This window comes from Somniosus microcephalus, chromosome 31 (genome assembly GCF_052327205.1).
Source record: "Somniosus microcephalus isolate GS21.2 chromosome 31, FLI_Smic_1.0, whole genome shotgun sequence".
Classification (NCBI taxonomy): domain Eukaryota; kingdom Metazoa; phylum Chordata; class Chondrichthyes; order Squaliformes; family Somniosidae; genus Somniosus; species Somniosus microcephalus.
Window position 1 is genome coordinate 20,866,791 of NC_141017.1, and position 12,881 is coordinate 20,879,671.

At 48.2% G+C, this 12,881-nt stretch overlaps 1 protein-coding gene across 1 annotated transcript in view; it reads right to left on the bottom strand.

The window, feature by feature from the left end:
• The window catches only part of LOC147097614 (adhesion G protein-coupled receptor E3-like), a 75,607-nt gene that overhangs the window by 14,457 nt on the left and 48,269 nt on the right, over window positions 1–12,881 (bottom strand). The window contains exons 13-14 of the mRNA XM_085971418.1: window positions 12,370–12,538; window positions 8,041–8,145 (exon numbers count right to left, since the gene is read on the bottom strand). Of these exons, the coding sequence (XP_085827544.1) occupies window positions 8,041–8,145; window positions 12,370–12,538 (274 nt within the window). The remainder of the gene's footprint in view (window positions 1–8,040; window positions 8,146–12,369; window positions 12,539–12,881) is intronic.

The following is a 12,881-nucleotide window of genomic DNA, read 5'->3' on the forward strand; positions in this document are numbered from 1 at the left end:
ATCAAGTGATGGAGGAGAACAGCACTCGAACCTTTTGTCTGACGGCTGGTGAAAGGGAGGTGCTGACTTAGGTAAAAGAATGTTTGCCCTTTTTAAGCCCTTCAGAGTAATTTCGTCAGAGGACAGCAGTTCTGTATTCCTGACAGAAGATCCAGCTAGGGTCAATACCATACAGAGTAACCGCAGGACGTGGTAGACAATCGTACACTTGATAGTCCAGTGCTATCCTCTGGTGGGGGGTAAGCACAAACCTCTAATGCACTGATGGTCAGGAAAGCCTGAGTAAGGCCTTCTTGGTCTGTACAACCTGGTGAGGGGTCATGAGATGCTTCCTGTGATACCTCACTCTAAGGGCTTCCAGTCCGGCCTCTACTGTTTCCACAGCATAAGAATAAAGCGATTCCTATTGGGAAATCCATGACCACAGTGCAAAGCATTAACTTGAGCAGAACTGAGTGAGACTGGTGGAACAATGTGCGGAATGAACCTCTAAAGCACTCAAGAGATTGATGCAGGCACAATAACACCAAAATTCAGTAGCTGCAGACAAAATAACCTCCTCAAATGTGGTATCTGCCTCAGGACAACCTTCCCAAGAGCTCATCCCTCCACTTATAAGGTCATTATTTGGGAAGGGCTTGGGGTGGTTGAGGTGAATGAGTTGGAAGGTGAGCCATGTCCCTTTCAGAAAATAACATTTTGGGACACAGTGTAAGAGTAATTGGAGACAGGACGTGTGGTGAGTGTAGCGAGCTCGGGAGGAACAGGTGACTTTGGACCTCTGGTTCTCAAAGCTCTCCACCACTGGGGGGTTTTCCTCGCCTCGTGTCTGGGTCTGTTGAAGACTAGTTGATGAGAGATTGATCGCTGTGATTAGCCAACAACTCCATTATCATTGTACCGTGTGACAAGCAGGATGTAGAAGGCGAACTAGATCAACCCAGGTTTTTTACCGTCCAGCAGTTCCTACGTTCTTGCATCATTTGCATGCGGCAGATAAAGCTCCCAGGGGTCCTTGAAAGGGACTGGGAATATTTTGGGAAGATTATTCTGGTGCAGTTTCTTAGGGGGAAAAATTTGGTTGCTTTGCGCCTCCCGTTAGCGGAGCGGGATGTCATCGCCGTGCACAGCGCCCCGTCCGCAAACCTGGCTCGCGCCCCCTGACCTACCGCTGGACGGGGTCAGGGTGCCATGTTTGCGGTCACGCAAACTAAAGGGCAGGTGCCGGGCAGCCATTTTTTGTGGGCCGCCTGCCAGCACCTGCCCCCTCTGGCCTCCTCCCGTGGGGTGCCGGTCGCGATCGGGCAACCCGGCACTCCTCTTTTGCCGGCACCCCGCTCCCCGGTGGTCCAGCAGGGCCCTGGTGCGTGCTGCGCTAGCCCCCTCCCCTTTAATCAGGGGAGGCCTGCAGTACCATGGCGCTACGTGCCAATGTGCGTGGCGCTGTTGCACGTAGCGCCACGATATTCATTGGGAGCGCCCCAAGAGGGAGGGGGAGCACTTCCAGTAGCACCCCACCTCCTGCGTGGGGCTTTACCATTGAGTTTTGGGCGCAGGGGTGCTAACTTTTTTGGGGTGCTAAAAGCAGCGCCCCGGCGAAGTTATCGCCCCAGAGGGGACGCGAGCCAATTTTTCCCCACTTAGATTCTTAGATTTGAGAGGGTGACCTTAAAAGAAAGTAACCATTTTGCTCCATTTTGCTCTCCAAATCTGACCCAAAACGAGAAGTAATTCAGAGCAGAATCCAGCCCAATGTGTTTGATTGAGGTACAGTATTCCTGCGTATTATGCAATATAATAATTGCAATGACTCGTCATAAAAATGCATTTATTTCTTTTAAGCCAAAAAAATGTGTTATGTCACAAACATTTTAGTACAAGTGTCAGCTGTGGCTCAGTGGGTAGCACACTCGCCTCTGAGTCAGAAGGTTGTGGGTTCAAGTCCCCACTCCATGAGACTTGAGCGCAAAAATCTACGCTGATACTCCCAGTGCAGTGCTGAAGGAGTGCTGCACTGTCAGAGGTGCCATCTTTTGGATGAGATGTTAAACCGAGGCCCCATTTGCTCTCTCAGGTGGATGTAAAAGATCCATGGCACTATTTCGAAGAAGAGTAGGGGAGTTATCCCCGGTGTCCTGGCCAATATTTATCCCTCAACCAACCTCACTAAAACAGATTATCTGGCCATTATCACATTGCTGTTCGTGGGAGCTTGCTCTGCTCAAGTTGGCTGCCGCGTTTCCCACATTACAACAGTGACTACACTCCAAAAAGTACTTCATTGGTTGTAAAGCGCTTTGAGACGTCCGGTGGTCGTGAAAGGCGCTATAGAAATGTAAGTCTTTTCTTTCTTACAACAACAACTTGCATTTATATAGCGCCTTTAACATTGTAAAACATCCCAAGGTGCTGCACAGGAGTATTTTAAGGCAACAAATTTGACACCAAGCTACATAAGGATAAATTAGGGCAGGTGACGAAAAGCTTGATCAAAGAGGTAGGTTTTAAGGAGCGTCTTAAAGGAGGAAAGAGAGGTAGCGAGGCGGAGAGGTTCAGGCAGGGAATTCCAGAGCTTGGGGCCCAGGCAGCTGAAGGCACGGCCGCCAATGGCGGAGCGATTATAATCGGGGATGCTCAAGAGGGCAGAATTAAAGGAGCGGAGATATCTCGGGGGGTTGTGGGGCTGAAGGAGATTACAGAGATAGGGAGGGGCGAGCCCAAGGAGGGATTTAAAAACAAGGATGAGAATTTTGAAATTGAGGCGCTGCTTAACTGGGAGCCAATGTAGGTCAGCGATGGGTGAACGGGATTTGGTGCGAGTTAGGACACGGGCAGCCGAGTTTTGGATGACTTCAAGTTTACGTAGGGTGGAATATGGGAGGCCGGCCAGGAGTGCGTTGGAATAGTCAAGTCTAGAGGCAACAAAGGCATGGATGAGGGTTTCAGCAGCGGATGAGCTGAGGCAAGGGCGGAGACAGGCGATGTTACGGAGGTGGAAGTAGGCGGTCTTTCTTGTGCCGCGGATATGTGGTCGGAAGCTCATTTCAGGGTCAAATATGACACCAAGCTTGTGAACAGTGTGGTTCAGCCTCAGACAGATGTTAGGGAGAGGGATGGAGTCAGTGACTAGGGGATGGAGTTTGTGGCGGGGACCGAAAACAATGGCTTCCGTCTTCCCAATATTTAATTGGAGAAAATTTTGGCTCATCCAGAACTGGATGTCGGACAAGCAGTCTGACAATTTAGAGACCGTGGAGGGGTCGAGAGAAGAGGTGGTGAGGTAGAGCTGGGTGTCGGCAGCGTACATGTGGAAACTGACGCTATGTTTTCAGATGATGTCGCCAAGGTGCAACATGTAGATGAGAAATAGGAGGGGGCCAAGGATAGATCCTTGGGGGACACCAGAGGTAACGATGTGGGAGCGGGAAGGGAAGCCATTGAAGGTGATTCTCTGGTTATGATTAGGTTGATAAGAATGGAACCAGGCGCGTGCAGTCCCACCCAGCTGGACGACGGTGGAGAGGCGTTGGAGAAGGAAATCTGCCATCCTTACCTGGATTGTCCTATTGGTGACTCCAGACCCACAGCAATGTGGTTGACTCTTAACTGCCCTCTGAAATGGCCCAGCAAGCCATTCAGTTGTATAAGGTGGCTCACCACCACCTTCTCTAGGGCAATTAGGGATGGGCAATAAATGCTGGCCTATCCGGCGATGCCCACATCCCATGAAGGATAAATAAAAACATCAGAATTAGGCGCAGGAGTCGGCCATACGGCCCTTCGAGCCTGCTCCGCCGTTCAATAAGCTCATGGCTAATTAATCTACACCATTACAACTCTCCCTCTTGATCTGCCTCCCTCCTACCGCTGAACTTAGGACCTCCAATCTGCCAGCTTCCCCACTGTGTCATCAAAGCTCACTCTGTAAAGAGTGTATATAATTCAAAACAATGCCAAAAGATGTGAATCATATTTCTTTGTTGCAGGCCTTAGTCTGATACAGGTGATGACATAAGAACAGAAGAACTAGGAGCAGGAGTTGGCGATACGGCCCCTCGAGCCTACTCCGCCATTCAATAAGATCATGGCTGATCATCGACCTCAACTCCACTTTCCCGCCCGATCCCCATATCCCTTGATTCCCCTAGAGTCCAAAAATCTATCGATCTCAGCCTTGAATATACTCAAAGACTCAGCATCCACAGCCCTCTGGGGCAGAGAATTCCAAAGATTCACAACCCTCTGAGTGAAGAAATTCCTCATCTCTGTCTTAAATGGCCGACCCCTTATCCTGAGGCTATGCCCCCCTAGTTCTAGACTCTCCAGCCGGGGTAAACAACCTCTCAGCATCTACCCTGTCAATCCCCTTCAGAATCTTGTGCGTTTCAATTAGATCACCTCTCATTCTTCTAAACTCCAGAGAGTATCATCCCATTCTACACAATCTCTCATCATAGGACAGCCCTCTCATCCCAGGAATCAATCTAGTGAACCTTCGTTGCACCGCCTCCAAGGGAAGTATATCCTTCCTTAGATAAGGAGACCAAAACTGTGCCCAGTACTCCAGGTGTGGTCTCACCAAGGCCCTGTACAATTGTAGCAAGACTTCCTTACTCTTATACTCCAACCCCCTTGCAATAAAGGCCAACGTGCCATTTACCTTCCTTATTGCTTGCTGTACCTGCATGCTAGCTTTCTGTGTCTGTTTTTCTGTCTTCAATCTTTAAAACTCATTAGCCCATACTGTGATAGAATTGAAAAGTAGGGAAGTTATGCTAAACCCGTATCGAACCTTGGTTAGACCACACTTGCAGCACTGCGTACAGTCTGGTCGCCATATTATAAAAAGGATATAGAGGCACTGGCGAGGCTGCAGAGAAGATTTACAAGGGTGATACCAGAAATGTGAGGGTATACATATCAGGAAACGATGAACAGGTTGGGTCTCTTTTCTCTTGAAAAAAGAAGGCTGAGGGGTGACCTAATAGAGGTCTGTAAAATTATGAAAGGTTTTGATAGAGTGGATACAGAGAGAATGTTTCCACTTGTGGGGAAGAGCAAAACTAGAGGCCGTCAATATAAGATAGTCACCAAGAAAGCAAATCGGGAATTCAGAAGAAACTTCTTTACCCAGAGAGTGGTGAGAATGTGGAACTCGCTACCACAGGGAGTGGTTGAAGTGAATAGTTTAAGGGGCGGTTAGACAAGCATATGAGGGAGAAGGGAATCGAGGGTTACGCTGATAGATTTAGATGGGGGGAAAGGCGGGAGGAGGCTCGAGTGGAGCATAAACGCCGGCATGGACTGGTTGGGCCGAATGGCCTGTTTCTGTGCCGTATATCCGATGTAATCCTATGTGATCAGTGAGGTGGCTAGTCCCTCTCCACAGCCTATTACAGGCCACTGGGGCTTGACCAGTGTTTGAAAGCTAGCACTGCTATCTAGGCAACATTAGCAAGAAGCGACATTGTGTAACCTGAGCTGGCACGAATCACCAAAACCCAGTGCCCAGCGAAGGTGCGGCAGCACGGGATAAAACCCGAGGTTGAGTGGAGTCAACAAGCATCTGATGAGAAGGTGTGGTCCAACAGGTCTACCATTGGCTCACTGCAATGTGTCACATGTGGCTGATACTGCTTCTTGGGCACATCTCTCCTTCAGAATAAAAAGACAAACGTTGACTTAGATGAAGAAAATCATACTGGTACATTAAGGATTTGTTTGCAAATCTTCAAAATAATTTAACTCAATGAAAAGGCATTTCACGAAAGAAAGAAAGACTTGCATTTCTATAGCGCCTTTCACAACCACTGGACATCCCAAAGTACTTTACAGCCAATGAAGTAGGTTTTGAAGTATCATCACTGTTGTAATGTAGGAAACTCGGCAGCCAATTTGCACACAGCAAGCTCCCACAAACAGCAATGAGATAATAACCAGATAATCTGTTTTAGTGATAAATATTGGCCAGGACACCGGGGACAACTCCCCTGCTCTTATTCGAATAGTACCATGGGATCTTTTATGCCCACCCGAGAGAGCAGACGGGGCCTCTATTTAACGTCTCATCCGAAAGACGGCACCTCCGACAGTGCAGCACTGCCCTCAGCACTGCACTGGAGTGTCAGCCTGGATTTTTGTGCTCAAGTCTCTGGGGTGGGACTTGAACCCACAACCTTCTGACTCAGAGGTGAGGGTGCTGCCCACTGAGCCGCAGCTGGCCCTCTAAAAGGAGAGTAAGCTCTAAATTTGAAATGGGAGTAGAAATGTATCAGTGTAGAACCTCCAGCCCCGGCGTGATAGACCCTCCCTCCTGGGATTCGCCTCACATCTGCCGACTCCAGAATCCTTTTCTGGGTATCCTTGTACACCAGTCACTGGGACAGTGTCCGGCTTCTCCCCATTGGGGAGCTGACCCAGAGGCCTCTGGGTGTTAGTGATGATGGAAGTAGAGAGTCCTGGTCTGAGGGGGTAGATTTTCCCGAACCTGTTGGGAAGGAGGCGGGACTTCCCCTTTCGGGTTTTTGACCCACCTACTTCGACGTCTGGCCAATCCGCGTGATTTTCCCTTGATTGACCTTGTTGAGCCCGCCCAGCGGGCTCAGCAGGCCAATTAAGGGCCACCCGGCAACAGGTGACGTTACAGACTGAAATTTCATCTGTCAAGAGTTCTTGACAGATGAAATATCAGCGTTTCACAGCTGTTTGAAGCTGTGAAACACTGACAGTCTGAGTTGTACCATGAGTCATTCTGCACAGACTCAGTTAGAACTCTCACCGGCACTCAAAGCTGAAGGCTATCACTTTTCACAGATTGCAGCCGTTCAGCTTTAAGCGCCGGGTGAGTGATGGGCTCCCGACGGCTACAGGAAGAAAGGCTGTTAAGGAAAGTACAGGTAAGTAAAAGTTCTTTACACACTTTAGACACACCAAACACACTTACCTTTGCACTCATGCACCCATCACTCACCTGAGCGCCGACATCGCGACCCCTCCAAGTCCTTCAACCCGACGGTCCGCCTGCTCTAACCTGGCGTGGTTTGGAGCCGTCGGAAAACCCACACGAAACCCCTCAAAATAGGGATTAGGCTAAAAACTGCCTGTTAACTACCTGTTAACAGGCAGTTAATTGGCACTAATCCCTTCCCGCCTGGTTTCGGTGGGTCCCAGTGCGGGGCGGGTACCCACCGCCCCTGAAACTTACGTGGGGCAGGGTTTTGGGCGGGATGGTGTCGGGACCCCCAAATTCAGGATTTTTCCCCCCACACACCTGAAACCCCGCCTGACGGCGCCACAAAAATCCAGATTTGTAGAGCGAAGAGAACCTGGTTTGGCAACAAGTGTATGACGCGATACTGCTGGAGTTTCACCAGATAAAACCAGATAGCTGACCAGCATTGAAACTAGTAAGCTTCCTGCTGGTTGTCTAGCCAGGATCAACCTACCAGTTAGAGTATTGGCTTACAGGTTTATCCTGCGATGAATGGGAAGAATCCCAGACCCCAGATCTACCCTTCCATTTATAAGATGGTCAATCATCAACATTGCTGTGGAAAACTTCCTAACTCAGGAATCTGATAATCACATTAACGTGCTTCCAGACCTTGATTGCCAAGCATGTCATCTTATTACAAAGTATTTTACAGCATAGAAACAGATCATGCGGTCCACCAGGTCTATGCCGTTGTTTATGCTCCACATGAGCCTCCTCCCACCCCTCTCTATCTAACCCCATCAACACATCCTCCATGGCCTCGCCCCTTCCTATCTCTGTAATCTCCTTCAGCCCCACAATCACCGCCCCCCCACCCCCCGAGATATCTGCTGTCCTCTAATTCTGCCCTCTTGAGCATCCCTGATTATTATCGCTCCACCTTTGGTGGCCGTGCCTTCTGTTGCCAAGGCCCTAAGCTCTGGAATTCCCTGCCTAATCCTGTCCGCCTCGCTACCTCTCTTTCCTCCTTTAAGACGCTCCTTAAAACCGACCTCTTTGACCAAGCTTTTGGTCACCTGCCCTAATTTTCTCTGTAAAATTTTTACCTGGCTTGCTGCTGTCTGTGTGCTGGAACTGGTAACTGGTGTCCATTTTGATGAGCTCCTCAAACAGGCTGCTGTTCCAAGGCAGTGAGCATAGGCCTCTCTCACCTATTAAAGGCAAACACAAGCAGTACTGAAGTTTAAAACCATACACAGATAATGCAAAGTGGACCAATGAGCAATAAAGTTCAGGGAGGTTTCAGGTTCATATCCATTTTGTGCAGAATTAGTTGTTCTTGATTCCAGTAAGGTGGAAAGTCTACAGGATGTGGACAATGCATGATGTACAAAGGGACCTGGGTGTCCTTGTACGCCAGTCACTGAAAGCAAACATGCAGGTGCAGCAAGCAGTTAGGAAGGCAAATGGTATGTTGGCCTTCATTGCAAGAGGATTTGAGTACAGGAGCAAGGATGTCTTACTACAGTTATACAGGGCCTTGATGACACCACACCTGGAGTACTGTGTGCAGTTTTGGTCTCCTTACCTAAGAAAGGATATACTTGCCATAGAGGAAGTGCAGCAAAGGTTCACCAGACTGATTCCTGGGATGGCAGGACAGTCATATGAGGAAAGATTGGGTCGACTAAGCCTGTATTCACTAGCGTTTAGAAGAATGAGAGGGGATCTCATTGAAACATATAAAATTCTGACAGGGTGCAGGGAGGATGTTTCCCCTGGTTGGGGGGGTCTAGAACAAGGGGTCACAGTCTCAGGACATTCAGGACTGAGATGAGGAGAAATTTCTTCACTTAGAGGATGGTGAACCTGTGGAATTCTCTGCCATAGAAGGCTATGGAGGCCAATTCACTGAATATATTTAAGAAGGAGACAGATAGATTTCTAGACACAAAAGGCATCAAGGGGTATGGGGAGAGAGCGGGAATATGGTATTGAGATAGAGGATCAGCCATGATTATATTGAATGGCGGAGCAGGCTCGAAGGGCCGAATGGCCGACTCCTGCTCCTATTTCTTATGTTCTTAAGCAATTTAAGAATGTTATACATTTCAACGAGATCACCTTTCATTCTTCTAAACTCCAGAGGATATAGGCCCATTCTACTCTCGACTGACGTCACGATCTGCCGGCGCAGGAGACCGTGGCGGTAGCGTTTAGCACCGCCGCAAAATGTCTAGTGAATTTCGTGACCGGCGCAAACATCGCCGCGCATGGGCGCTAGTTGCTTTGCGCCCCATTAGCGCCCTCTTAAGGCGCTAACGGGAGGCGCAAACCAACCGAATTTTTCCCCCCATATGTTCTTCCCTCCTCCCCTGAAGGCGCTGATTTCTCTTGAACGGCCTGGCTCTAATTTTAAGATTAGTCCGCCTCGTTCTTGACTCCCCCCACCAGAGGAAATAGTTTCTCTCTATCTTACCCCATCGAGTGTTTTTAACATTTCAAACACCTCAATCAGATCACCCCCTCAAACTTCTGTACTCAAGGGAATACAAGTCAAGCTTATGCAACCTGTCCTCATAATTTAGTCCCGGTATCATTCTGGTCAATCTTCGCCCCGCCAAGGCCAATATATCGTTCCTAAGATGTGGGGCGCGATCTTGCCAGCCCTGGGGAGGCAGGTTTGGAGGTGGGACTGCTGGGAAAATGGCAGAATCTGGGGGCGGGTGCCCATCCCGTCCCCAACCCGCCTCCGTACCATCTTCCCAGGAGGTGGATAGCCGACCCGCACCAGGTCCCGTCTCCTGGAGGCAGGAAGGGGATTACAGCCACTTAATTGCCAGTTACCAGGTAGTTAACAAGACACCAGAGTGTGTGAAGAACACATTGGGCCAGAAATTCGTGAACGGGGCTTGCCGCACGTGCAAGGTCCCGATTTGCACTTACCCGATGCGCCTGCCGATCACCTCCAGGGACGCCTGGAATTCCATTTTGAATCTGAAGAATCCTGGGCAGCGTTTGACGTCACGCCGCCCAGGAGTGCAGCCAGCGCGAAGCCTGGAGCGCGCTGTGCAACTGAGACACGCCCCTTGAGGTCTCAGTTTAATAGGACACGCCCCCAATGTTTCTGCCAAGCTGCTAAGCATTTTTACATGCAAAGCAGCAGTTTAAATAGGATTTTGGAAGTTTTTTGAAGCTTTTGGTAACTTTTATAAACTTTTAAAAACATTTACATTATTTTGAAGAATCTGAAGTAGTTTTAAACAGAATTAAAGCAATTTAAAGACTTTTAAAAGCCCTAAAAGATTTTTTTAATTCCATTTATTTATTTAGCAATGTCGTCGTCATACGTGTCTTCACACTGTTCCCTTTGGGGAACTGTATGAAGTGGTGGAAGGATTTATGGCCATGATTAACGCTCATTCCGTGACCGTAACCATCTTTGAACCAGCCATTAGGGCGGTTAGTCCTATGGCGGGAGGGTTTTACGGGCTCCCACAAGCTATACAAGGAGGGGGGGCCACCCACACCCACGGACGCAAATATCCCACTGGATGTCAACCCAGAATTTAGAGCTGGAGCTCCGACTCCACTTGCCGGGACTGTCTGGAGCGGGGTTCGAAACCCTACCCTGATCTGGCCCAGCGGCGGGGATCCTACCGCTATGCCAAAGGCCCAATCCGATTAGCAACGTGAAATGGCTGGAATGAGCACAATTCACGGCATTAAAAGAACTCACAATTGAACTGATGATGACCTCAGCAATCTCCTCAAGGAGGTGGAGGCACAGCGCCTGCTCATCATTGGTAATGAGAAGTCAAAGGCGCCGCAAAAAGGGCAGATGATAGCTTGGTCTTTCAAGTGGCAGCATAGGGCTCCAGTCACGGGGAGGGAAAAGGCGCAGGAAACATATGGGTGTCACCTTTTGTGCGGAGTGGGCCTTTTGCGTAGCAGTAAGCATCCCCGCCGCTGGGCCAGAAGGAGTAGGGTTTCGAACCCCACTCCAGACAGTCCCGGCAAGTGGAGTCGGAGCTCCAACTATAAATTCTGGGTGGACATCCAGCGGGATACTTGCGTCCGTGGGTGTGGGTGGCCCCCCCCCCATCAGATGGGTTGTGGGAGCCCGTAAAACCCTCACGCCATAGGACTAACCACCCTAATGGCTGGTTCAAAGATGGTTACGGTCACGGAATGAGCGTTAATCACGGCCATAAATCCTTCCACCACTTCATACAGTTCCCGAAAGGGAACAGTGTGAGGATACGTACGACGATGACCTCTTGCGCAATGCACCTCCTTGGACCCTCAGTCGCAGATGCGAGGGGGCAAATCGTGCAATTGTTAAATTTTTCATTTTATTGACATGCAAAATGTTGGCCCAGTAATTCCCTTCCAAATGCGCGAGTACGGTCGGGGTACTTACGCGTCTGGCCGGAGGAAATGCCGGTTTTCAGCATGCACAGTGCATGTGGGGAAAACCGGCATTTCCTGTCCTCTGAACGAAGAGGTTCAGAGGCACAACGCGTGCGACTGCACAGGCAGCGCGTGCGCAGTAAAATTCGCCGCTTTCATTCATGCTTTCAGTGAGGTCAAGTCCTTACAACTTACACATGAAAAAAGCATGGGTACAGTTGCTCCAGAGGCTGCGGAGGAAGATATTTCTTATCGTGGAGCTTCTGAAAGTATGCATGTCTGTATATATTCCTTTGCGTGTTATGTATATATTCCTTTACTTATGTGTATGAATGTATTATTTAATTATGACTTTCAGAGAAAGTAACTTATTGGAAAATCATAATTAAAAACATACATTCATACACATAAGTAAAGGAATATAAAACATACATACATATACGTAAAGGAATATATGCGGACATACATACATAATTACTTATTACTGATGAAAAGTTTCTTTCTTAAAAGTGCTGGAAATGTTACATTACTCATTTTAGAACACTCATTTTCACATTCAATTCACACAGCCACAATTGCTCCTTCTACCTACCGTTCTGAAAACCCGTTTAAAAAAAAAAATTTAAACTTTAAAACTTACTTAAAATTTCTTAAAATAACTTCCCTCCCTTTCCCAAACAAAAATATTGCCTTTCAGAAGCTCCACGATAAAATATATCTTCCTCCGCAGCCTTGGAACAACTTTACACATGCTTTTTTCAAGTGTAACTTGTAAGGACTTACCCTCACTGAATCCATGAATGAAATCGACGAAGTTCACTGCGCAAGCGCTGCCTGTGCAGTCGCACGCGCTGTGCCTCTGAACCCCTTCGTTCCGAGGACTGGAAATGCCGGCGTTCCCCGCATGCGCTGTGCATGCTGAACGCCGGCATTTCCAACGGCCAGATGCGTGAGTACCCCGACCGTACTCACGCATTTGGTCACGAATTTCTGGCCCATTAAATAAAGGAATGGAGACTTACCTTCTTATACATCAGGCAGTGCGTGATGAAAATGAACATTCCCTGGAAACTGTTTAATATGGTGAAGATGTACATCATCGGAATGGTCGCCTCTTGGATGAAAAACGCTCCCAATATCCAGGTACAGCCCAAGATGACCAACTGACCAATGGCTGTCATTGTAAACACTCTGTGTAAAAACAATCATTTATCGAATTATTCAGCGTCCAAATGAATAGCATATAGTGTATAGAATAAATAACACCAGCTGTTAATAGTGATATTTATGATATGGTCACCCTTATTTAAATAAAATTAATTTCACAACGAAAAGCTTCTATAGACATAGTTGTGTTAAACTGATTCCTGACGGAGTGAAGTTGTGTTGTCTGAAACAATCTATTGCATTTAAAAATGCGTAAACATCTGCCTCTAATTAAAAGGAACTATGTCAAAACCGACAATCTTTCTCAGCAACAAAAAACTGATCTTTAGGATGTGATACCAATTAGGCTTCCCGTCCAAGCCCAGTT